General features: G+C 43.4%; 1 protein-coding gene across 2 annotated transcripts in view; it reads left to right on the top strand.

Moving 5' to 3' along the window:
* Positions 1–18,793, top strand: part of LOC148150890 (S-adenosylmethionine decarboxylase proenzyme-like) — a 32,477-nt gene extending 13,684 nt beyond the window's left edge. The window contains exons 2-9 of one of the 2 annotated variants that reach the window (XM_087983132.1): positions 3,248–3,320; positions 6,339–6,465; positions 9,977–10,079; positions 11,163–11,205; positions 11,672–11,816; positions 11,896–11,988; positions 13,139–13,294; positions 17,061–18,793. In XM_087983132.1, coding sequence (XP_087839258.1) covers positions 6,349–6,465; positions 9,977–10,079; positions 11,163–11,205; positions 11,672–11,816; positions 11,896–11,988; positions 13,139–13,294; positions 17,061–17,201 — 798 coding nt within the window. In that variant the 5' untranslated portion in view covers positions 3,248–3,320; positions 6,339–6,348 and the 3' untranslated portion in view covers positions 17,202–18,793. The remainder of the gene's footprint in view (positions 1–3,247; positions 3,321–6,338; positions 6,466–9,976; positions 10,080–11,162; positions 11,206–11,671; positions 11,817–11,895; positions 11,989–13,138; positions 13,295–17,060) is intronic. The other variant, XM_087983128.1, reaches the window with a different exon arrangement.
* Positions 18,794–26,112: the final 7,319 nt, after the last annotated feature.

Below are 26,112 nucleotides of genomic sequence, written 5' to 3' on the forward strand. Positions count from 1 at the left end.
TCCAACCTCTCACCCTCTGAACACGCAGGCCTCCACTCCCTCCATTGCAACCCCAACCTCACCATCAAACCAGCAGACAAGGGAGGTGCGGTAGTAGTTTGGCGCACCGACCTTTACACTGCTGAGGCCAAACGCCAGCTCGCAGATACCTCCTCCTACTGCCCCCTTGACCATGACCCCATCCCCCACCACCAAACCATCATCTCCCAGACCGTCCATAACCTCATCACCTTGGGATCTCCCATCCACCGCCTCCAACCTCATAGTCCCACAACCCCGCACCGCCCGCTTCTATCTCCTGCCCAAAACCCACAAACCTGACTGCCCCGGCCGACCCATTGTCTCCGCCTGCTCCTGCCCCACCGAACTCATCTCCGCATACTTCGACACGGTCCTGTCCCCCTTAGTCCAAGAACTCCCCACCTACGTTCGGGACACCACCCATGCCCTCCACCTCCTCCATGATTTTCGCTTCCCTGGTCCCCAACGCCTTATCTTCACCATGGACATCCAGTCCCTGTACACCTCCATCCGCCATCACGAAGGACTCAAAGCACTCCGCTTCTTCCTTTCCCGCCGTACCAACCAGTACCCTTCCACTGATACCCTCCTTCGACTGACTGAACTGGTTCTCACCCTGAACAACCTCTCTTTCCAATCCTCCCACTTCCTCCAAACAAAAGGAGTAGCCATGGGCACCCGCATGGGCCCCAGCTATGCCTGCCTCTTCGTAGGATATGTGGAACAGTCCATCTTCCGCAACTACACTGGCCCCACCCCCCACCTTTTCCTCCGCTACATCAATGACTGTATCGGTGCCGCCTCGTGCTCCCACGAGGAGGTTGAACAGTTCATCCACTTCACCAACACCTACTACCCCGACCTCAAATTCACCTGGATAGTCTCAGATTCCTCCCTCCCCTTCCTCGACCTTTCTATTTCTATCTCAGGCAACCGAATCAACACAGACATCTACTACAAACCAACCGACTCCCACAGCTACCTGGACCACACCTCCTCCCACCCTGCCCCCTGTAAAAACGCCATCCCATTCTCCCAATTCCTTCGTCTCCGCCGCATCTGCTCCCAGGAGGACCAGTTCCAAAAACGTACAACCCAGATGGCCTCCTCCTTCAAGGACCGCAATTTCCCCCCCCGACGTGGTCGACGATGCCCTCCACTGCATCTCTTCCACTTCCCGCTCCTCCGCCCTTGAGCCCCGCCCCTCCAACCACCACCAGGACAGAACCCCACTGGTCCTCATCGACCACCCCACCAATCTCCATGTACAGCGCATCATCCGCCGTCATTTTTGCCACCTCAAACGGACCCCACCACCAAGGATATATTTCCCTCCCCTCCCCTATCAGCATTCCGTAAAGACCACTCCCTCCGTGACTCCCTCATCAGATCCACACCCCCCCCACCAACCCAACCTCCACTCCCGGCACCTTCCCCTGCAATCGCAGGAGGTGCAAGACTTGTGCCCACACCCCACACACACCCCACCTCCCTCCAAGGCCCCAAAGGAAACTTCCATATCTGCCACAGATTCACCTGCACCTCCACACACATCATCTATTGCATCCTCTGCACCTGATGTGGCCTCCTCTATATTGGGGAGACAGGCCGCCTACTTGCGGAGCATTTCAGAGAACACCTCTGGGACACCCGGACCAACCAACCCAACCACCCTGTGGCTCAACACTTCAACTCCACCTCCCACTCCACCAAGGATATCCAGGTCTTTGGACTCCTCCATCACCAGACCACAACAACACAGCAGTTGGAGGAAGAGCGCCTCATCTTCCGCCTAGGAATCCTCCAACCACAAGAAATGAACTCAGATTTCACTAGTTTCCTCATTTCCCCTCCCCCCACCTTGTCTCAGTCAAATCCATCGAACTCAGCACCGCCTTCCTAACCTGCAATAATCTTCCTGACCTCTCCGCCCCCACCCCACTCCGGCCTATCACCCTCACCTTGACCTCTTTCCACCAATCGCATTTCCGACGCCCCTCCCCCAAGTCCCTCCTCCCTACCTTTTATCTTAGCCTGCTGGACACACTTTCCTCATTCCTGAAGAAGGGCTTATGCCCGAAACGTCGATTCTCCTGTTCCCTGGATGCTGCCTGACCTGCTGCGCTTTTCCAGCAACACATTTTCAGCTCTGATCTCCAGCATCTGCAGTCCTCACTTTCTCCTCAGGATTTTGTATACATCAACCTTTGTGTTTAATGCCATTAAAAATGATTTTCTCTTCATTTAACTCAAATAAATGGTCTTTCATTTCTCCATCAACCACCTTGTTGCCTGACACTTTACCTGTCTCTCAATTTGCTGTACCCTGCAGCTTCAATTGCATCTAGCTTCATACCATTAGCAAACATAGATCAAACAAAGTAATGTATCTAAGTTATTAATATAGAATGTTAATAGTTAAGCGTGCGGCACTCTGTGGTTCACTGTCTGTCAACCTAATACTCCATTTTCTACTTCCTCCCCAGCGATTGTCAATGTAATGGCCCTGTAGTTTTCTCTTTTCTCTTGCTGCCTTCCAGGCATAGCTAGCTAGCTTCCAAGCTGCTGACACCATCCCAAAATCTAGAGATGTGAAAAGTCATAGCTGTGGTTACACCATTTCTGTAGCTATCTCTTTTAGTACAATGATGCAGCACACTGCTTCTGCAAGGTTCGACCTTCACTTTTAGTGCACCCACACTGCCAGTTACCCTCTGTTTCTTGTATGTGATTTGTGTCTGTTTTCACAACAGAAGACATAAAATATTTGTTCCATGTCTGTCCCAGTTCCTCATGATCATGTCACCTGCCTGCTTCAAAGTGACTTTATTTCATATACTTATAGAAGCTCTTGCAATCTATTTTTATGTTTCTGGTTACTTTGATTAAACATGAAAAAAATAGAATCAACAGCCTTCTAACTTCTAAAACACTTGCAATCCTAAATCCTGATGTTTTTTCAGTAATTTAAACCACATCTCTTATATTGGTGCCATCTATATTTTAGTCTGTTTACCCAATCAACAATAGCCAGCTCTTCCCTCATATCTAACTAATGTTCATTTTTAATCTTCATAGCTGACAATATTGTTTTCAAACTTAGTGTGGAATTCAGTTGTGCTATTGTCATTATTTCCCCAGTGGATCTCTTGCAATACTCATTAATTCTGCTAATTGTGGAATACTGGATTTTTTTATAAAACTTGATCTCTATTTTATTCCATAGTGTATTATTCCAGGAAATAGTCACAAGCATTCTCCAAACCTTCGAAAATTTGACCGACCCAATCTATATTCAGGTTAAGGTTTCCATTACTATTTGTTTTTGTGACAAATGCTAATAATTCTTCTTTAATATTGTATCCAAAGATCTAATGCTTATTTAAGTGCTCCATCCACAATGGAGGCTGGGCCAGTGAATTTGTTCAAGGCTGAGATAAATTTGTTTTTAATAGACCAGAGAAGTCGAGAGTTTCTGGAGAGATTTGGAGACAAGAACAGGACAATGGAGTTGAAACCAGCAGCTGTGACCTTCTAGATTGGGGAGTAGGCTTAAAGGGATGAATGAGCCAGTCTTGCACCCAAGCTCTGTTAGGGAGCCCAAGAGCTACTACTCAGTGGCATATTGTGGACCAGCAAGTTACGAGAGGGAAAGTGTCTGAACTTGAAACATTTCTTTCCAACAATTTGTTTGGAGGCAGAGGGGACACTTGTAACTTGTGTTGGCAAAGGTGGAGAATTAACTGTGGGTCAGACTCAGAGTCATAGAGATGTACAGCACGGAAACAGACCTTTTGGTCCAACCCATCCATGCCGACCAGATATCCCAACCCAATCTAGTCCCACCTGCCAGCACCCAGCCCATATCCCTCCAAACCCTTCCTATTCATATACCCATCCAAATGCCTCTTAAATGTTGCAATTGTACCAGCCTCCACCACATCATCTGGCAGCTCATTCCATACTCGCAACACCCTCTGCGTGAAAAAGCTGCCCCTTAGGTCTCTTTTATATCTTTCCCCTCTCACCCTAAACCTATGCCCTCTAGTTCTGTACTCCCCAACCCCAGGGAAAAGACTTTGCCTATTTATCCTATCCATGTCCATCATAATTTTGTAAACCTCTATGCGGTCACCCCTCCGCCTCCGACGCTCCAGGGAAAACAGCCCCAGCCTGTTCAGCCTCTCCCTATAGCTCAGATCCTCCAACCGTGGCAACATCCTTGTAGCGCCAGAGACCCGGGTTCAATTCCCGCCTCAGGCGACTGACTGCGTGGAGTTTGCACATTCTCCCCGTGTCTGTGTGGGTTTCCTCCGGGTGCTCCGGTTTCCTCCCACAGTCCAAAGATGTGCAGGTCAGGTGAATTGGCCATGCTAAATTGCCCGTAGTGTTAGGTAAGGGGTAACTGTAGGGGTATGGGTGGGTTGCGCTTCGGCGGGTCGGTGTGGACTTGTTGGGCCGAAGGGCCTGTTTCCACACTAATGTAATCTAATCTAATCTAAATCTTTTCTGAACCCTTTCAAGTTTCACAACATCTTTCTGATATGAAGGAGACCAGAATTGCAGGCAATATTCCAACAGTGGCCTAACCAATGTCCTGTACAGCCGCAACATGACCTCCCAACTCCTGTATTCAATACTCTCACCAATAAAGGAAAGCATACCAAACGCCGCCTTCACTATCCTATCTACCTGTGACTCCACTTTCATGGAGCTATGAACCTGCACTCCAAGGTCTCTTTGTTCAGCAATACTCCCTAGGACCTTACCATTAAGTGTATAAGTCCAGCTAAGATTTGCTTTCCCAAAATGCAGCACCTCTCATTTATCTGAATTAAACTCCATCTGCCACTTCTCAGCTCATTGGCCCATCTTGTCCAGATCCTGTTGTAATCTGAGGTAACCCTCTTTGCTGTCCACTACACCTCCAATTTTGGTGTCATCTGCAAACTTACTAACTGTACCTCTTATGCTCGCATCCCAATCATTTATGTAAATGACAAAAAGTAGAGGACCCAGCACCGATCCTTGTGGCACTCCACTGGTCACAGGTCTCCAGTCTGAAAAACAACCCTCCACTACCACCCTCTGTCTTCTACCTTTGAGCCAGTTCTGTATCCAAATGGCTAGTTCTACCTTTATTCCGTGAGATCTAACCTTGCTAATCAGTCTCCCATGGGGAACCTTGTCGAACGCCTTACTGAAGTCCATATAGACCACGTCTACCGCTCTGCCCTCACCATTCCTCTTTGTTACTTCAAAAAACTCAATCAAGTTTGTGTGACATGATTTCCCATGCACAAAGCCATGTTGACTATCCCTATTCAGTCCTTGTCTTTCCAAATACATGTACATCCTGTCCCTCAGGATTCCCTCCAACAATTTGCCCACCGAGGTCAGGCTCACTGATCTATAGTTCCCTGGCTTGTCCTTACCGCCCTTCTTAAACAGTGGCACCACGTTTGCCAACCTCCAGTCTTCCGGCACCTCACCTGTGACTATCGATGATTCAAATATCTCGGCAAGAAGCCCAGCAATCACTTGTCTAGCTTCCCACAGAGTTCTTGGGTACACCTGACCAGGTTCTGGGGATTTATCTACCTTTAACCGTTTCAAGACATCCAGCACTTCCTCCTCTGTAATCTGGATATTTTGCAAGATGTCACCATCTGTTTCCCTACAGTCTATATCTTCCATATCCTTTTCCACAGTAAACACTGATGCAAAACATTCATTTAGTATCTCCCCCATTTTCTGTGGTTCCACACAAAGGCTGCCTTGCTGATCTTTGAGGGGCCCTATTCTCTCTCTAGTTACCCTTTTGTCCTTAGTATATTTGTAAAAACCCTCTGGATTGTCCTTAATTCTATTTGCCAACGTTATCTCATGTCCCCTTTTTGCCCTCCTGATTTCCTCCTTCCTTTATACTCTTCTAAGGATTCACTCGATCTATCCTGTCTATACCTGACATGTGCTTCCTTCTTTTTCTTAACCAAACCCTCAATTTCTTTAATCATCCAGTATTCCCTATACCTACCAGCCTTCCCTTTCACCCTGATAGGAATATACTTTCTCTGGATTCTTGTTCTCTCATTTCTGAAGGCTTCCCATTTTCCAGCCGTCCCTTTACCTGTGAACATCTGCCTCCAATCAGCTTTCGAAAGTTCTTTCTAGGTGGTAGCTTTGTATGACGCTCAGGTGGTAATGAAGATGGTGAACAATATCCTGTTTTAAAAGTTTGTTTAAATTGCCAAAGAACTCTAAAAGTTGAGATGTGGGAGATCATCTTTAATTTTTTAATTTTGTCTGTTTTACAGTGAGAGTAGCATGTTTGTCTCCAAGAGACGTTTCATTTTGAAGACATGCGGTACCACCCTCTTACTGCAAGCACTGGAACCCCTGTTGGAACTTGCTCGTGAGTACTGCGGCTTTGATTCCATTCAGGTAACTTTGACATTTTTTTGTAGGTCTTGCACGTAATCCACATTTGAACATAGAACATTACAGCGCAGTACAGGCCCTTCGGCCCTCAATGTTGCGCCGACCAGTCATACCAATCTGAAGCCCATCCCACCTACACTATTCCATGTATGTCCATATTCTTGTCCAATGACGACTTAAGTGCACTTAAAGTTGGTGAATCTACTACCGTTGCAGGCAAAGCGTTCCATACCCTTACTACTCTCTGACATCTGTCCTATATCTATCACCCCTCAATTTAAAGCTATGCCCCTTTGTGCTCGCTGTCACCATACTTAGAAAAAGGCCTGTCCACCCTATCTAACCCTCTGATATCTTGTATGTCTCTATTAAGTCACCTCTCAACCTTGTTCTCTCCAACGAAAACAGCCGCAAGTCCCTCAGCCTTTCCTCGTAAGACCTCCCCTCCATACCAGGCAACATTCTAGTAAATCTCCTCTGCACCCTTTCCAAAGCTTCCACGTCCTCCTTATAATGTGGTGACCAGAACTGTACACAATACTCCAGTTGCGGCCGCATCAAAGTTTTGTACAGCTGTAGCATAACCTCATGGTTCCAGGACTCGATCCCTCTATTAATAAAAGCTAAAACACTCTATGCCTTCTTAATGACCCTGTCATCCTGGGTGGCGACTTTCAAGGATCTGTGTACCTGGTCACAGAGATCTCTCTGCTCATCTACACTACCAAGAATCTTACCATTAGCCCAGTACTTTGCATTCCGGTTACTCCGACAAAAGGAATCACCTCACACTTGTCTGCATTAAACTCCATTTGCCACCCCTCAGCCCACCTCTGCAGCTTATCTATGTCTCTCTGTAACCTACAACATCCTTCGTCACTATCCACAACTCCACCGACCTTAGTGTTGTCTGCAAATTTACTAACCCACCCTTCTACGCCCTCATCCAGGTCATTTATAAAAATGACGAACAGCAGTGGACCCAACACCAACCCTTGCGGTACACCACTAGTAACTGGACTCCAAGATGAACATTTCCCATCAACCACCACCCTGTGTCTTTCAGCAAGCCAATTACTGATCCAAACTGTTTTATCTCCCACAATCCCATTCCTCCGCATTTTGTACAATAGCCTACTGTGGGGAACCTTATCGAATGCCTTGTCAAAATCCATATATGCCACATCGACCAGTTTACTCTCATCTACCTGTTTGGTCACCTTCTCAAAGAACTCAATAAGGTTTGTGAGGCACGACCTACCCTTCACAAAACTGTGCTGACTATCCCTAATCAAATTATTCTTTTCTAGATGATTATAAATCCTATCTCTTATAACCTTTTCCAACACTTTACCAATAACTGAAGAAAGGCTCACTGGTCTATAATTGGAAGCACACTAGCTTTCGGAGCGACGCTCCTTCATCAGGTGATTGTCAGACAATCTTGCCCAGTGGTATATATCTATCCCTTTCTATCATTAAATTAAACATAACAGAATTGTGATCGCTGACACCAAAGTGCTCACCTACTTCCAAGTCTAACACCTGGCCGGGCTCATTACCCAATACCAAATCTAATGTGGCTTCGCCCCTTGTTGGCCTGTCTATATACTGTGTCAGGAAGCCCTCCGCACTCTGGACAAAAACTGACCCATCTATAGTACTCGTACTATAGTGTTCCCAGTCAATATTTGGAAAGTTGAAGTCCCCCATGACAACTACCCTGTCTCCCTCACTCCTATCGCGAATCATCTTTGCAATCCCTTCCTCTACATCTCTGGAACTATTCGGAGGCCTATAGAAAACTCCCAACAGGGTGACGTCTCCTTTCCTGTTTCTAACCTCAGCCCATACTACCTCAATTGACGAGTCCCCAAACATCCTTTCTGCAACTGCAAAACTGTCCTTGACCAACAATGCCACATCTTTCCCCCCCCTCTTACCATCTTCTCTGTTCTTACTGAAATATCCAAATCCTGGAACCTGCAACAACCATTCCTGTCCCTGCTCTATCCAAGTCTCCAAAAAGGCCACAACATCAAAATCCCAGGTACCAACCCATGCTGCAAGTTCACCCACCTTATTTCTGATGCTCTTGGCGTTGAAGTAGACACACTTCAAACCAATTCTTGCTTGCCGGTGCCATCCTGCATCCCTGAAAATTGATTTTGGACCTCAACCTTTTCTATACTCGAACTACAATTTTGGTTCCCATTCCCCTGCTGGATTAGTTTAAACCCACCCCAATATAGCCTTCGTGAATTTCCCCCCCAGGATATTGGTACCTCTCTGATTCAGATAAAGACCATCCTGCTTGTAGAGGTCCCACCTATCCCAGAAAGAGCCCCAATTATCTAAGAATCCAAAACCCTCCCTCCTGCACCATCCCTGTAGCCACGTGTTCAACTCCTCTCTCTCCCTATTCCTCGCTTTACTAGCATGTGGCATGGGCAACAAACCAGAGACGACAACTCTGTTCGTCCTAACTCTTAAGCTTCCATCCTAGCTCCCTGAATTTCTGCCTTAAATCCCCATCTCTCTTCCTGCATATGTGGACCACGACTTGGGGCTGCTCCCCCTCCCCCTTAAGGATCCCCGAACCCTGGCACCTGGGAGGCAACACACCAACCGTGAGTCTCTCTTGTCCCCACAGAACCTCCTATCTGTCCCCCTAACTATGGAGTCCCCAATGACTACTGCTCTGCTCCTCTTCCCCCTTCCCTTCTGGGCAGCAGGGACAGACTCTGTGCATGAACCCTGTGCCCCACAGCTTTCCCCGGTAAGTCGTCCCCCCTCAAAACGGTATCCTTATTGTTGAGGGGAATGGCCACAGGGGATCCCTGCACTGCCTGCTGGTTCCCTTTCTGTCCCCTGACTGTAACCCATCTGCCTTTTTCTTGTACCTGAGGAGTGACTACCTCCCTGTAACTCCTCTCAATAACCCCCTCTGCCTCCTGAATGATCCAAAGTTCATCCAGCTCTAGCTCCAGTTCCCTAACGCGGTTTTCGAGGAGCTGAAGTTGGGTGCACTTCCTGCAGATGTAGTCAGCAGGGACACCCTTACCTCCCATATTCTGCAGGAGGAACATTCAACTGTTGTAATGGGTATAGCTAACAAGTGAACTAGTGAAAGTTAGAGTGGTGGCACAAGAAACTGAAATGCAAACGATTGTAATGTATATACAGGGGATGAAATGATATCTGTTATAATGATTTCGTTCTAATAGTGTGTTTGGCATGCAGCATAGTATAATTGACATACTTCACAATTCAGAGTTTCATAATCCTTAAATCACATCTGCACAAATTGGCTTCTGTCAATCTCTGGAACTTCCTGACTGCAGCCAAACATTTTAAAAGAAAACTGACACTAGCACATTGTTAGGAAGTAACACCATATGTCTTGTCTTCACCATTTGTTGAACATTTAGCAGCTAATTTTAAGAGTCACTACTTGTGTTGTAAAAGCTCTAAATCCACCTAATTGAAATCTGTGCGTGTAACTTAAATACAGGATTTCTTCTATTCCCGCAAAAACTTTGTGAAGCCAGCACATCAGGAATACCCACATAGGAACTTTCAGGAGGAGGTAGAATTTCTGGATATGGTGTTCCCAAGTAAGTTCAACTCAGAAATTATTGAAGCTAATAAAATCTTCAGTGCTGAATCTGTTTGCAAATTTGAACATATGTGAAGCAAGGTTGAAGAGTGGTGCAGGAAAAGCACAGCAGGTCAGGCAGCATCTGAGGAGCAGGAAAATCGATGTTTTCCAGGGGTGTTCCATGAAGCACTCTGCACATTAGCGTCCTGTCTCCCCAAAGTAGTTGAAAACGAGGGGAAGTGAATGGTAGAGAAAAGTGAACTGAGGAATAATTCAGCAATCGAGACTCAATATTACTTCGATAACAAAAAGACTGATCTAAAGACTGCATCTGTAGGTGTATATCACTTGTAACAGAGTAGACATATTGATGATAAACATTGAAGCAAATAAATATAATGTGCCAGCTGTTAGAGATGAGGCTGCAGGATGCCAGATTGTGTGCTGAAGTTGAAGAATAGTGACATTCAAAAAAAAAATTGGAAGCAATTTGGAGGGGGTAGCATTATTCAAGGGTAGCATTTATGTAACAGATTCAGGAGATTGGGATGTAGAATCGACAGTGAAGACAATGACATTTAATTGGAAATTTCTCAGTTTAATAGTGGATGTTACACATGCAGTTAGTAATTCGGGAAGAGTTGAGTGAAGTAGAACTGGATATTGTCAGCGTACAAGGGGAAAACATGTTACTATTTCAGTGTTTAAGGGCCACATGTAGGTGGGAGATAGGTAGTGAGGGACACTGGTGGTCATGGCGTTGGAGCAGCAGAAAGCCATAACCAATAGAAATGAGCTCATGTTTGGTTGTTGCAGCCAGCAGTGGCTGGAATGAAGATCTAACTTATTTGAACACAACAGATGATTGTCTAATCACATTTCACCCAGTATCCTGAGTATTTTTTCAGGAGAATTTGGATATGTCAAAACTGCTATAGTCTGTTCAGTTGCCTACCTGTATCAAAACATTAAAAGTTTGTTATCTGTGGCCACCTATCAATCTTGTTTTACAAGTCAATTCAAAAAGATGGTGCTTGACTTGGAAACTGAAATTATTGTAGCATATTGGTCTCTAACCGTGAGCATTTATTCACTCCAGATGGGGCGGCCTATTGCATGGGACGTATGAATTCTGATTGCTGGTAAGCTGAAATCTTCCTGCAAATTTTTATGGACATGGATCCAATTAATTCAGTGCTCTGATTTGACCTTTTAACCATTGTTTTGGAGAAGTTTCAGGAAAATGCCATCAGAACAAAGGAAAGAGAACAAGACAATAAGTCACGTATGACTTTACCAACTCTCTGTCCCAGCTTATTGTGAAGTTAGGTTAGTTACAGATGACTTTGGCTGTGTCCAGGTTGGTGCAATTGTGTTGTACTTCAGAATGACAACTTTTTTGTATTTCAGACACTGAAAGTCAGCCTTAAGCTCAAATCATAATCATATTCCCACATGGTTCTGTTTACAAGTCTTAAGCAGTTGTTCTGTTCTAAGTGATAGGTCTCATAGTTGAGTTCTGTAGAAGTGCATTTTGCTGAATGCTTACCAATTATGAATTTTTAATGTAAAGTTTCATTCAAATATTGTCATTGATGTTTGATCTAGGTATCTTTACACTCTGGATATGCCAGAGGATAGTGGGATCAAACAGCCGGATCAGACACTTGAGGTTCTGATGAGCGAGCTTGATCCAGTTGTCATGGACCAGTTCTTCATGAAAGATGGTGTTGCTGTAAATGATGTCACTCGAGTATGTATGAAATAAACTTTAAAGGTTAAAAACATTTTTTTTAATCTCTGGAAGCTGAAACATGGTGTTTTTTTTTAAGATGAGTGGAATTCGTGACCTGATACCAGGTTCAGTCATTGATGCCACACTGTTCGATCCTTGTGGGTATTCAATGAATGGAATGAAAGTGGATGTAAGTTTGCGTCCTATCTTGAACTTCTAATTTTTTTCTATCTGTGTCTCTTCTCCCTCCTGCCCTCCCCTTCCCTCATCATCAAATAAAAATGTCTCAAAGTTAGAAGGCATTGCATCTCACGAGCTTGCCTTGACTTATTCTATAAGCACCCAAAGTTTAACTGACTAATACAAATGAAATGTTTTTAGCCAAGAGAAATCATTTTGTAAGAGTCAATGACAGTTGTCCATTGTGTGAAATACTGTGCCCTTTTCACATTTTCTGAATGAAGTGTGCTCAGACAGCTTTTTAATCAGCTATGCAATTTGTTCAAGGTTTATACACTTGACAAGCATTTCATTTGAAAAATCATTTTGGGATGCCGGCTATTAAGAGTAGTTTTGATGGCCTAGACAAATGTAGCTTGTTCAGGTTGCAGTCTTTAAACATGAGACTTACCATATCTCTCAAGCTGAAGTGTATTGCAAATGAAGATTCTTTTCCTTGTTTTGGAAATGATGCTTTTGTGAACTTCGAAGTAAGGGTGTTCACATCTCAGACCAGTATATTTTCTGATCTTGCAGACAAGATAGTTGCAAAGTAATCTGTGCACTCACAGGATATAGCTGTCCTGAATGCAAAAGGAAATCACACTTGGCTACTGTTGGCTGCAGATCATACTGTGTTGAGAACAATTGTGGATTACAATGTCTCCTACCAGAGTTGAGTTTTTATGGAATGAGGATCTTTCTCTTCAAAGTTATGGGACAGATCTTTAAATACATTTTCCTGTGGGATCACGTGGGATTCTTTTAGTACATAAAACATCTTTTTAATAGCATACATTGCTGTTTTTAACAACCTAGCTGAATGAGCTTACCAGTTGCTTAGAAATTAATTTTTAAATGCAATCATCTGACAATATGAATATATCAAAATCCTGAAGGAGAAATGAAAACATTTGAAGGTTCTGATATGTTATTGAAATCTGGAGTAGGCGAAGGAACAGACTTTAAAATTCACTTGGCTGTTTTGTGCTACTTCAGGACCACTAATGTAATATGCAAATAATGCAGAGGAAATGTTTGACTTTAGAATCTTTTCTACGGAATTAATAAAGTAATTATAACTTAACTGAAATGAGTCATATAATGCTTTGTCTTTTTAGGGAACTTACTGGACAATTCATATCACCCCAGAGCCAGACTTCTCCTATGTTAGCTTTGAGACTAACCTGGCCCAGACTTCTTACGATGACCTAATCAGAAAAGTGGTAGATGTCTTCAAGCCAGGGAAATTTGTCACAACCCTTTTTGTTAATCAGGTGAGATTCTAGGTTTTTCTGTAAAACGAGTATATGGTTGACCTCTGAAATAAAGTAGACAAATGCTTAGAGCCCTCAGGCGAGAGCAGTATTTGTGCCAGGAGAAACTAGAGATAATATTTCAGGTGATCTTTGATTGAGAGAAGACCAAGTGTATTGGACCACTTATGCTCAAATCCCGACCATGGCAGGTTCAAATTTTGAACCATCGCTCTCAAATCAGGAAATAAAATGATATATTTAAGTAACAAAGGAGTCATCAGATTGCTGTAAATATTCAGTTATTTCACTGACGTCTTTTAAGTAGCCTGTTGTCCTTAAAAGTCTGCTCTGTTACAGTCCACACAACAGGGAATGAGTATTAATTTCTGACATTCCCAATAATGTATATATTTCAGGACTGGATTACTTTTAAAAAGATTTGCCAATATTTCTTCCGAATACTGTTAGAAGCATCGGAGTTTAAAAAGCATTTAGAATAGAAGTTACAACAAGTGCAATGTGACAATGGCTACATAGTTTGTTGCAACTTGACTAGAAATGCAGAAACTCGACATGAGGCTCAGATGGAGCACTGGTGGTGTAGCCCGCTTTCTATTTGTTTGGGTGTCCTTAGGTTGGTGCTGTCATTTCCTGTGGTGATGTCATTTCTTATGGTGGTTATTTCCTGTTCTTTTTCTCAGGATAGTAAATGGGATCCAAATCAGTGTTTGTTGATAGAGGCTAATCATCTCAGCACCCAGGTGCTGCTGTTTGATCAAGGACATTCTCTTTATAACATCAGTAGTGGGCATGTTTACAGATGATGAGTGTTCGCTTCCATTTGCATCTCCTCAAATAGTGAAGCAGTCGATCTCTATACAGAGCAATACAAAAAAAGGAAAGGTGGCTCAACCAGTATGAGATCAAAGAAGTGACACACAATTGCCATGAAAAGTCACAAGACTAAGGACTGGTAGCAGTTTTAAAGTTAGCAAAAGAGGAAGGGAAGGATCAGGGGATATGGGATTGGAGTATGAGTAAACTTGTATTAAAAGTTAAAACTTATATAAAAATGTAAAGAAAAAGGTATTTGTAAAGACAAATGCAAGTTCCTTACAGTCGGGTGGCACGGTAGCTTGATGGTTGTGCTGCTGTCTTACAGCGCCAAGGACCCAGGTTCAGTTTCAGCCTTGGCCACCTGTGTGTGTGGAGTTTTCACGTCCTCCCCATCTCTGCATAGATTTCCTCCCACAGTCCAAAGATGTGCAGGTTAAGTGGATGGGCCATGCTAGTCCATAGTGTCCGAGGATATGCAGGCTAAGTAGGTTAGCCATGGGGAAATAGGGTAGGGATGCTCTTCGGAGAGTTGGTGTGGACTCAATGGGCAGAATGACCTGCTTCCACACTGTAGGGGTTCTATGATAGAATGAGGGGAATTATAACGGAACAGGAAAGACCGAAGAATTGAACCCATTTTGCTCCTTGTCACAAGAAAGGACCCAATTTCTAAGATATGTTAGTGAGCCAAAGTTATGATGCGGGGGAGGAATTGAAGAAAATCAACATTAATTCAATTTTAAAAACAGTGCTGTATGTTTATAGGGCTAAAGACAGATAAATCCTGGGACTTGCCAATCTGCAGTGCAGAGTACGGAATGAAACAGCCTTGAGGTAAAATAGGTTCTGGAGCAATTCCTGTGAGTTGGAGGGTGGCAATTGTAAGCTACATACTTTTTAAAATGAAAGAACAGAATTACGGAGCAGTTAGCCTCCCCTCAGTATTGGAGGCAATGCTGGAGTTTAGATATTTTGTTAACTACTCACACATGTTATCTACTAATGGAGTAGGTAGGACTTGAACTTGGACCTCCTGGCTCAGTGGTAAGGACACTAGCACTGTGCCACAAGAACTCTAAAGTTATGTACCTACATCAATGAGCCTGCTAAGCAGCAAATGCTCACTCTTATAAGGTAGGTGATAACATTTGGAACAATTGGAAAGCATTCATGTGATTAAGGTCATAGGGTCATAGAGATTTACAATATGGAAATAAGCCCTTTAGTGCAACTCATCCATGCAGACCAGATATTCCAAATTAATCTAGTTACATTTTCAAGCACTTGGCCTGTATTCCTCTAAACCCTTCCTATTCATATAGCCATCCAGGTGCCTTTTAAATGTAGTAATTGTACCAGCTCTCCATGAAAGAAAGGGAATTCATGGTTCACAAATCTTCGAGTTTTATTGACAATGTAATTAATAGAATTAATGTGTGGGAGCCAGTGGATGTGTATTTGGACTTCAGGAAGGCTTTAGACAAGGTTCCACATCGGCTACTGGCCAACGTTAAAGCATGTGGATTAGGATAATGTACTGGCACAGTTCACAGACCAGAAACAGGATGGGAATAAATCTGTCTTTTTCCAGATGGCAGGCGGTAACGTGCTGCAAGGGTCAGGTCATTGACTGCAGCTATGGGCAATACATATAAATGACTTGGATAAAGGATCCAATTGCAATATTTCTAAGTTTGGGAACAAAACCAGGTGGGATTTAGTTGTGAAGATGAAAGGACGCTTCATTGTGATCTCAGCAAGTTGAGTGTAGGAGGAAACACATGGCAGATACAATATAATGTGGATAAATGTGACATGCACATCAGTGTGAAATGCAGAAGTGCAGACAATTAAATAGTGATATATCAGAGGGTGTGTATATACAAAAGAATGTGTTCTCAAATAGCAGTCATTGAGGACTGAAGTTATGGGCATTTCGTTCATAGGGTGGTCAGCTGTAGAATTTGCTGCAAGTCTGTGCAGGTGGGGCACTCAACTATATTTGAGAGATTGCTAATTTTTTTGGATTTTAAAAACATAGGGAGAAAGTGGAATTATGGCATTGAAATTGCACATGAGCTGTGATCATATTGAATCTTCTGTTCTTAGTTTCTATCTTTCCACGAAGTGGTCAGCATTCCAGTTTGGTTGCATGTGTGGTAAGTAACAGTTGATCCCAGACAATGGCCCATTTGCCCGAAGAGATTCGGTGATATTGCCATCGCTCAATTCTCGTCTGAGCATTACAAGAGATACCTTTGACCAGAAACTGAATTGGACTAGCTGTAAATTCTGAGCTGTCAGGAACAAGACAGATGCTGTAACAAACAGTGATCATCGGAACTACCCAAACTTGGACACCATCTACAAAGTCCAAATCAGGAATCTGTTGGAATAGTCTTCATTTCCTAAATGAGGCTTTTTAACCTCATCTAAGAGACCGTGGGTTACTTGTGCACAGTGGCAGCTAAATGTTCCAGTTAAAAGATAAACTGCAGCAACTCACCAAGGTTTCTGCAATTGAACTTTGTGGATGTGACTGTTGCCACTTAGGCCAAGGCCTGCAGACATATTGGAACCATATTTAAAGTTTTTTTAACCTTTGTGACTTGGAACGATGTTGTCCTTCCTTCACTTGCTGGGTCAGGAGCCTACAACTCTAATATTCGGTGGAACCTACACTGCAAAGTGGGGAAGTTGAATAAGGTCACGCCATCTTGGGTTTTCAGGGATTGGCAGTGCTTACATCTGAAGGAATAAAAAGTCGAGCAGCCTAATCTACTGCAGGCTAATCCATTTTTTGGAATTTTTCAAACTCTTTATAAAAAGTGGCAACAACTATTGTGTTCTTTTCCATGGAACTTTTGTATAGCATTCACTGGATGTTTGAGTTTATAAATTGTGAGACCCACCTTTGTTGTAATGCGTTGTTTTTGTTTCATTGCAGAATTCCAAATGTCGCAATTCATTTTCTTCTCCCCAGAAAATTGAAGGATTCAAGCGCCTCGATCGCCAGTGTGCCCAGTTCAATGATTACAATTTTGTCTTTTCTAGTTATGTCAAGAATTGTCAGAGACAGCAGAGTTGAATAACAAAGATGAAAAAACGTAAAAAAATGTGCAAGGTAAATGGTGGCTGTCCTCTAGTTCAGGCTAGTAAGGGCCACACTTCACACTGCCACCATTTCATCCATTTTGTAGGCCCTGTATGTAACCACAATAGAATTGTGTCAAGTTTGAAATGTAACTGTCCTTGTAACAAAGAGTTGGAAATCTTGCATGGATGCCCTTTTCTCTGTTTAGTTATGCTAGGTCATTCTTGCTGTAATATTGAAGTGCATGTAGAGCAATTTGGTGCTTATTGTTTACAATTATATAACACTTGCAAGTTTAAAAATGTACAACATATAGGTTTTCTACAAGTGACGCCAAAAATTCTCCACAGACAAGGTTTCCGGCCTCATTAGGTGAGGGCCCTGGTATGTTTAGAACAGTTTATTTGCTTGTTTCCTCTCCATCAGATGTCGTTAAAGAATCGGAAGTTCTTCATTTGTTCATGTTGACCGTATGCCCAGACAGCTTGTCAGGAATTTGAGCAGACTCCTAATATGACTAGTATATTATGTTAGGATTCTTGTTTAGCTTTAATTCTTTAGCAAACTAGTTTCTCACGGGGGAAATAATGGATTACTTCATGAGTAGAAGTATTCATTGGCTGAGAAAACTGCGCATTCTACTTTAAGCACGCCAGGGATCACCGACTCCAGTTGTTTCATATGATTTTCCCCATTTAAAAATGAATAGGCAATATAGAATCTACTTGTTCAGTTACAGTCACTTTTGCTGTAAGTAACCATAATTCCTTGTGTATTGTGAACATCCCATGATACCTTGTGTATTTTTTTTCCTGTCTCACTTAATACATGATTTCTGTTAATTTGTTACGGTGTGTGCAGATAGTATGGACACTAGAAATGGCATGGCCATAAAATATAATCAGGAAGATGGGGTATTAATTATAGGTGTTAAAAATACCTTCACTGTTTTAGTTCATGGTTACTGATTTTTGGAAATTTGGCCTAACTTGTAGCAGGGGTTCTGAGTTTTGATAAGCACGCATAGGAACATGATATGGCATTTTTCCCAGGAATGGGGGGAATGCTCTTGGTTGGTTGGTACCATTTAATTACAGATCTGTTTGTTTAAATGGTTGGTATATTTCACCACATTTATTAATTATAAGGTTCTATTTATAAACTAAAAGTTATTGGCAGTGATTACTGTGGCATTGAAAACATCTGTAAAGATTGCCAGCTCGTTGTGGACCAATCATTCTTTATTAATGAAGACATTCTATTCTTCAGTGCTGAGGTTCCATAGCTTTCCATTTCCAAAATGTTTTATTCCAGTTTGATATGGATTGAGGTGCTTATACCTATTACAGTTAACTAAAACAGTTATTACATTTTTGATAGAGAATTTGAGTACTGATTTGTAGCCTTTACTGTGAAAGATGAAGTTAATTTGCTCATTACATTTCATTGTATCTGTTAAGGGGGAAATTTTGGCGCCATTAGAACTTTGTTGCCAAGTTGTTTAAAATATTTTAATTCAACTTCTGAAATCTTTTGTCTATACTGCAAACAAAATGCTTAAATAAAATTAAGATTTATGGAATCTATTAATTTGACATCTGCTTTGTTCATTTCCTCAGTATTTATCTCAGTGCAGTGAACTCACACCAACTTAGTTATTTTGTCTTGCATGTTAAATGTGGGGTTAATACAATATTAGATGTACAACAGCCAAGTAACATTTGAAAGAATATAATCTGATTACAGTAAAATCTGGATAATTTGAATCCTGGGGATCTGCCCACATGCTAATATTAGGCAGAGCTTTGTAATAGCTGGGGAGGCCCTATCCTGGCATGAAGTCAATTCACCTCCAAATGCTGTTCTGTGTCAAAACCAATGGGTTTAACTGCAAATTTGGAGCAGGCCCTTTGCACCTTGAAATTGCTCAGCCTTTCTGTAATGATTACTGCACAGGCCTACCTACCCAGGATAACGTTTCCTCCGCTTGTTAATCAACAATCTACCTTCCAGTAATATCTACCTTTCTTTTTTTAAAAAGAAGCACAGCTTCTGCTTACATCACCTTTAGAATTCTAAAGAGTCACTCGTCTCTGAGAGAAGGTTTCTGTTTGTCTAAAGTGGGCAGTGACTCAGTTTGAAACAGTAACCCTGGACCTAGACTTTCCAACAAGGAATCATTTCACAGGAATTAGGTGTACAGGACAACCTCGATTATCTGAACGACATGGGCAGGGTGTATTTTTTCAGATAATCAAATGTTTGGATAACAGTTTGCCGAAGCATCAGGACCTTTGAGAGGGACCGTATTGTTGAAGAGGAGAGTATGAAACGGACTGGTAAGCTAGAGGAGATACTTGTTAGGAAGGAAGATGTGTTGGACATTTTGAACAACTTGAGGATAGACAAGTCCCCCGGGCCTGACGGGATATATCCTAGGATTATGTGGGAAGCAAGAGAGGAAATTGCAGTACCGTTGGCAATGATCTTTTCGTCTTCAGTGTCAACGGGGGTGGTACCAGGGGACTGGAGAGTGGCGAATGTTGTGCCCCTGTTCAAAAAAGGGAATAGCGATAACCCCGGGAATTACAGGCCAGTTAGTCTTACTTCGATGGTAGGCAAAGTAATGGAAAGGGTACTGAGGGATAGGATTTATGAGTATCTGGAAAGATACTGCTTGATTAGGGACAGCCAGCACGGATTTGTGAAGGGTAGGTCTTGCCTTACAAGTCTGATTGAATTCTTTGAGGAGGTGACCAAGCATGTGGATGAGGGTAGAGCAGTGGATGTAGTATACATGGATTTTAGTAAGGCATTTGATAAGGTTCCCCATGGTAGGGTTATGCGGAGGCAGGGGATAGAGGGAAATTTGGCCAATTGGCCAAATTTGGCCAACTGTTCTCTGATGTACTGCCTCTCCCAACTTTGATGCCTTGTCACGATGCTTGAAATGTAAATCCTCTGTCCCTCTCCAGGAATGAAACAGAAGAAACACCAGGCCTGGTGTGGTTCAGGAGCAGACCACATCGCTGGGTCACATCCAACTGTCCACAATCTGCTGTCAGTCCCCCACAACCCAGAACTGACTTGTAACATGTCAGAACACTGAGTGGTCTTTTGCATTTAAAGCTAGTCACCTTTGACTCCAGGAAACTCTCATGGATTCACACTGAGGCTGGCAAATGTTTCTTCAGCAATTAAGCAGAAATGCAAAAGAAATATGGGTGGAAAATTGCGCTGAATCGGTTCCGAACCGTTTATGTCTGTCCTGAAATACTGGAACAAATCATCTACACATTACTCCTAAGGAAGCATTCAAACGCTATAGTATCATCTCCCTGTTTTTGGATGCATACACTCAAGGCGTTGAGCAACATGAAACCACAGTGAAGATCAAACAAAAACGTAAGATATCTTCGACATGATTTCAAAATGTCTGAGCTCTGACACTAAATGCACTCGGGAAGTAGGGGCAAGGGCTGGCTGAAAGGCAGCTGGAGGGACACGGAGGGGAGGAGAGTGGAGCGCTGCCAAAATCAGCAAGAAAGGTGGAAAGAAAGGGATTGGGGCTGCATGCTGTCTGCGGGTGGCAGTCAGGAAAGGCGGACAATAGACAACAGGTGCAGGAGTTGGCCATTCTGCCCTTCGAGCCTGCACCACCATTCAATATGATCACGGCTGATCATCCTTAATCAGTATCCTGTTCCTGCCTTATCTCCATAACCATTGATTCCACTATCCTTGAGAGCTCTATCCAACTCTTTCTTAAATGAATCCAGAGACTGGGCCTCCACTGCCCTCTGGGGCAGAGCATTCCACACAGCCACCACTCTCTGGGTGAAGAAGTTTCTCCTCATCTCTGTCCTAAATGGTCTACCCCGTATTTTTAAGCTGTGTCCTCTGTTTCGGCACTCACCCATCAGCGGAAACATGTTGCCTGCCGCCAGAGTGTCCAATCCTTTGATCATCTTATATGCCTCAACCAGATCCCCTCTCAGTCTTCTAAACTCAAGGGTAAACAAGCCCAGTCGCTCCAGTCTTTCAGTGTAAGGTAATCCCGCCATTCCAGGAATTGACCTCGTGAACCGACGCTGCATTCCCTCAATAGCCAGAATGTCTCTCCTCAAATTAGGAGACCAGAACTGCACACAGTACTCCAGGTGTGGTCTCACCAGGGCCCTGTACAGCTGCAGAAGAACCTCTTTGCTTCTATACTCAATCCCTCTTGTTATGAAGGCCAGCATGCTATTAGCCTTCTTCACTACCTGCTGTACCTGCATGCTTACCTTCATTGAGTGGTGTACAAGAACCCCCAGATCTCTCTGTACTGCCCCTTTACCTAAATTGATTCCACTTAGGTGGTAATCTGCCTTCCTGTTCTTGCCACCAAAGTGGATAAGGATCCATTTATCCACATGAAAGTGCATCTGCCATGCATCTGAGCACTCACCTAACTTGTCCAGGTCACCCTGTAATCTCCTAACATCCTCATCACATTTCACCCTGCCACCCAGCTGATGAAATTTGCGAATGTTATTGCTAATACCATCTTGTATATCCTGAAGATAGATTGTAAAAAGCTGCGGTCCCAGTACTGATCCGTGCGGTACCCCACTGGTCAGTGCCTGACATTCCGAAATGGAGGGGTGGAGGAGTGTGGAAGGATGAGAGAATGCAGGCTGCAGCCCTATGAAGCAGGGGGAGGGCTTGCAGTTGGCCTGTGTGGGGATGTGCGAGACTATCCCACAACTTCTGTTTACCCTGTTTTGTCCGTGACAAACCCTTATCTCTGACTCCCATAAGTGTGTTTGACGTCAGTCTATTATACATTATTGATTAGGCATATCTTTTCTTCTCTCAGCATCTATTTCCATCCAGAGGCCACTTTGACCTCTTTGATTAGGGTTAGTTCCTGTGTCTTGAGGAGGGGAAACAGATGCTTTCCTGTTTGCCCATATATCCACCATTGTTCTGTATTCATGTCTCATGCTTTCTTTTTGCTGAATATGTATTTTCTCATTCCTATTCTGTATCAGAATTTATACTTGCAGAAATAACATTAATTCATTTATATCCCACAATTTCCCCTTTTTCTTTTCATTACTATCTGTTAACTTCTGCATTTTTGTCTCCTTTTTTTTTTAACATTGTTCCCAAAATTCGCAAGCATCATTTCAGAGATTTCATCCATCTTAGTCTCACTCATCTCCTTATTATTTAGTTGAAAAAGTTCCTCTGTCTGATTCCCCTCAGGGGCATTCGTTTCATCAAGGCTGTTTCAATCAGCCTCTGGGTGAGCCCTCGTATACAGGGTATGATACAACAGCCACTGGCCACCAATACCCCGACTACTACTATCAGGGAAGTAAGGATAGAAACCACCACCCCCTTCCATTTTCCAAACCAGGATTCAAGCCACCCTGTGAGAGATGTGTCTACTCCTGAATTCTCAGCCAGTTCCTCTGCTAAGGTAGTCAATCCCCGTAAGGCCCGAGTAATCGAACCATCAGGCGCAGTGTTATTAGGAATAAAGGTACAACAGCTTCCTCCTAACATCACACATACACCCCCTTTCTCTGCTAAAATCATATCAAGGGCTATTCTATTTTCCCATGCCATCCTACTCGTCGCATCAAGCTGTTCTGATATTCCTTTAACCGCATCTCTTGTATAATTTATAAATCGCTGTTGATTATAAAAAATGTAATTTATCCAGTCTACATTTTTATTAATTGTTACCCACCAAAAGAGAGCTGACTCAAAGCCTGCTGCAATCTGGTTACGAGCTTTGAATTCAGGTACTCCCCTAGGGACTCCTACCGAATCGAGATAAATCCTGTCATCAAAAGAAGTATCTAACAGTAATCTCTTACCCCTTCCCTTTTTCCCTACTATCTTTTCCTTCTCAAATGCCAGGGTAAATGGAATTGCCAATTGTACAATTGCACATATCCCTCTCCAATCCGGAGGTAGGGTGGGTCTCAATATTTTTCCTCCACAGTACCACCACAGATCCGCTCGGGGAACCTTTAATGCTGAGTAGTTCCCTCCCTTCTCCGTTTCGGTAACATTCTTAATCTCTGTACATAATTTCAGCTCCCCCAAATGTATCGACCGACTCGTACCTCGCCTGTGCACACATGACCTGTGATTTCCAACTGCGGCGGAAAATGTGGGGGGAACTTTTGCATCTTTCTCCTCCAAGGGAGGGAACATCAGAGATAGGGAGGTACAATTCCTATCATTCCATGCAGTGTCATCCTGATACAGGGCTATCATACATTTCATGCCCTTCCTGTCTCGCTTCCACCCGAGCGGAAAGGGAACCACCTGGGCCACTGGCCTACCGGAGGCACATGCATAGCAATTGCTCTTGTTCAGACTTTTTACAGCATACTTTGCCCATTCAACCCAGGCATTTGCATCCCCGTACCCAGTCTCTATCTCGATGGTCTGTTTCAAATCCTTTACCTCTATAATTTTTACTACTTTAGGATCATTGGGAGGGGTGAAAGGTTGTATCTCATTACCCAGTAATTCTACCCATTTTTCCCTGTCTTATGCTAATTCGAAAACAACAGCCCACAAACTCCTTCCCATTTGCTTTCATTTCAATCCCAAATGTTTCATTTAATTGTACCTCATAAGTGCCACCTCCCAAAACTGCTTCGTGCCATGTGGTTTTTCTTATCGTTAAATATATGGGGTTACACTTTTTATCGGGACAATCGCGTGCTGGTCGGAAGGGGGTCCGGTGACAAGACCATTATACCAGGTACCATCCCCGAGGCCATCCCCATAGGACTTAAGATGTATCTCTGAGTTGCGGTATTGTCTCTGATTAGCTACATTCCTACAATTTACTAAGCTACATATATCAGTGTCTATTACTTGTGGATTATCAGACTCAGGAACCATTAATAATACATATGAAAATGATATGTAACAAAATCCCAATACGAAGAGGGCTAGCATCATAACTCTAAGCATTCCCAGTATTCTGATCATTATGCTAAAACACAAAAAGGCTTAATATACAATCTTACAGAAATAATCCCGCGCTCGCGTCGCCACTGTATAGTCAATTACTCAAAGTCTCTTTAGTCTGAGTTTCAGCGGGTCTTGCATTGATTGCGTCCAGACTTCTTCCTCAACTGGAGGGTCCACTGGCCCTTTGATCCGAGTGTAATGAGTCCAGCCTTTCTCTGCCGTCCTTATTGCCGTTTCGGTAGTCAAAAGAGCCTGATACGGCCCTTCCCAGTCTGGCTGCAGCTTCGTCTCTGTCCATGATTTTAAGACTCAATCTCCTGGCCGGATGGGATGAACAGCAAATTCAAGGGGCGGAGTCTGTGCCAATAGACCCTGTTTTCTGAGGAAAGATAAAGAGGAGGACAAGCCCAGTATATACTTCTTTAAAAACAAATCTTTAGTTTCGGGAATTGGCAATTCTCCCTGCGTTCCCAGATAAGGTAATTCAAATAAGATTTCATAGGGGGATAGTCCCAAATCTTTCCTCCGCCAAGGGACAAGCCCAAAAGGCATCCTTTAAATCTATCACACTAAACCATTTGTGATCATGAGGGATCTTACTTAATAACGTGTAGGGGTTTGGCACCACTGGGTGCCTGACCTGTACTATCCGATTTAATGTTCTCAAATCCTGCACCAATCGATAAGTTCCATCAGATTTCCGCACTGGTAGAATTGGGGTATTATAAGGAGACATACATGGCTCCAACAAACCATCTCTAATCAGTCCCTCAATTACTGGCTGCAGTCCCCGTTTACCTTCTATGGAAATAGGATATTGTCGTTCACAGACAACGTCCCCTTTCCGATTTAAATTTATTAAAAGGGGAGGGATCTGTAGTTTTCCACGATTCCCTTCTCTAGCCCATACAATAGGGTCTATCTTTCTCTCAGCATCCTCTGTCAACATCGCCAGTTGTACAACTAATTCTTTTTCCTGAATTCCAATCTCCAGTCCTAAAAGGATAATTAGGTCTCTCCCCAGTAAGTTACTTCCTATATCAGGGATATACAGCAGTTCCCCTGTAACCCTACCTTTAGGACCTTCTATCATCATAGGTTCAAATACTGGAACAGTAAATCCTTCCCCTTTCACCCCCGAAACAGTAATTGACCGTGTTAACATTTCTACTTTCTTTGGTTTAAAATTCAGCGATGACCGTGCTGCCCCCGTATCTACTAGGGAGATTACCTCCTCCCTACACGGTCCCACCTTCAAGTTTATCAAGGGTTCCTGGTGGGCCCCTGAGGGCAGGAACCCCTGACACCCCTATTCTTCATCATAATTCATAAGCGGAATTGCCTTTTCTTCCCTTTGTAGATCAGGACACTCCCGCTTAAAATGCCCTATCTTTCCACAATAATAGCATCCTGCCTGTAGCGACTTCCATCTCTGCCCCTGTCGCTCAAACCCTCTATCAAATGTTCCCCCTTGTCCTCTCCCTCTTTACAAACACTTTCTGTGCCTCTCACAACAATTCATCTAATGGTTTTTCACTCCATCCTTCTATCTTCTGTATCTTTCTCTGTATGTCTGGCCATGCTCTTGTCACAAAATGTACTTTCAAAAGACCCTGTGCCACTGGGTCCTCAGGGTTCATTCCAGAGTATTTCCGCATTGAGTCCCTTAATCTTTGCAAGAAAGCTGAGGGAGTCTCATCTTTCACCTGTCTAATTTCAAAGGCTTTAATCAAATTCTGTGACTTCGGAACTGCCTCCCTTATTCCTTTTAGAATCAGGTCTTTCAATTCCCTCATTTCTTCTCTATGCTCCGGGTTTTGGTTTTCCCACTGGGGGTCTCTGAGGGGAAACTTCACCTCTCCCTGTCCAGCATCCCCATCTCCAATCGGGTGTTCCCTCTCCCATATTTTAATGG

The sequence above is a fragment of the Chiloscyllium plagiosum genome, unplaced genomic scaffold, assembly GCF_037043375.1.
Source record: "Chiloscyllium plagiosum isolate Xiang-an unplaced genomic scaffold, Cpla_swu_hap1 HiC_scaffold_3, whole genome shotgun sequence".
Classification (NCBI taxonomy): domain Eukaryota; kingdom Metazoa; phylum Chordata; class Chondrichthyes; order Orectolobiformes; family Hemiscylliidae; genus Chiloscyllium; species Chiloscyllium plagiosum.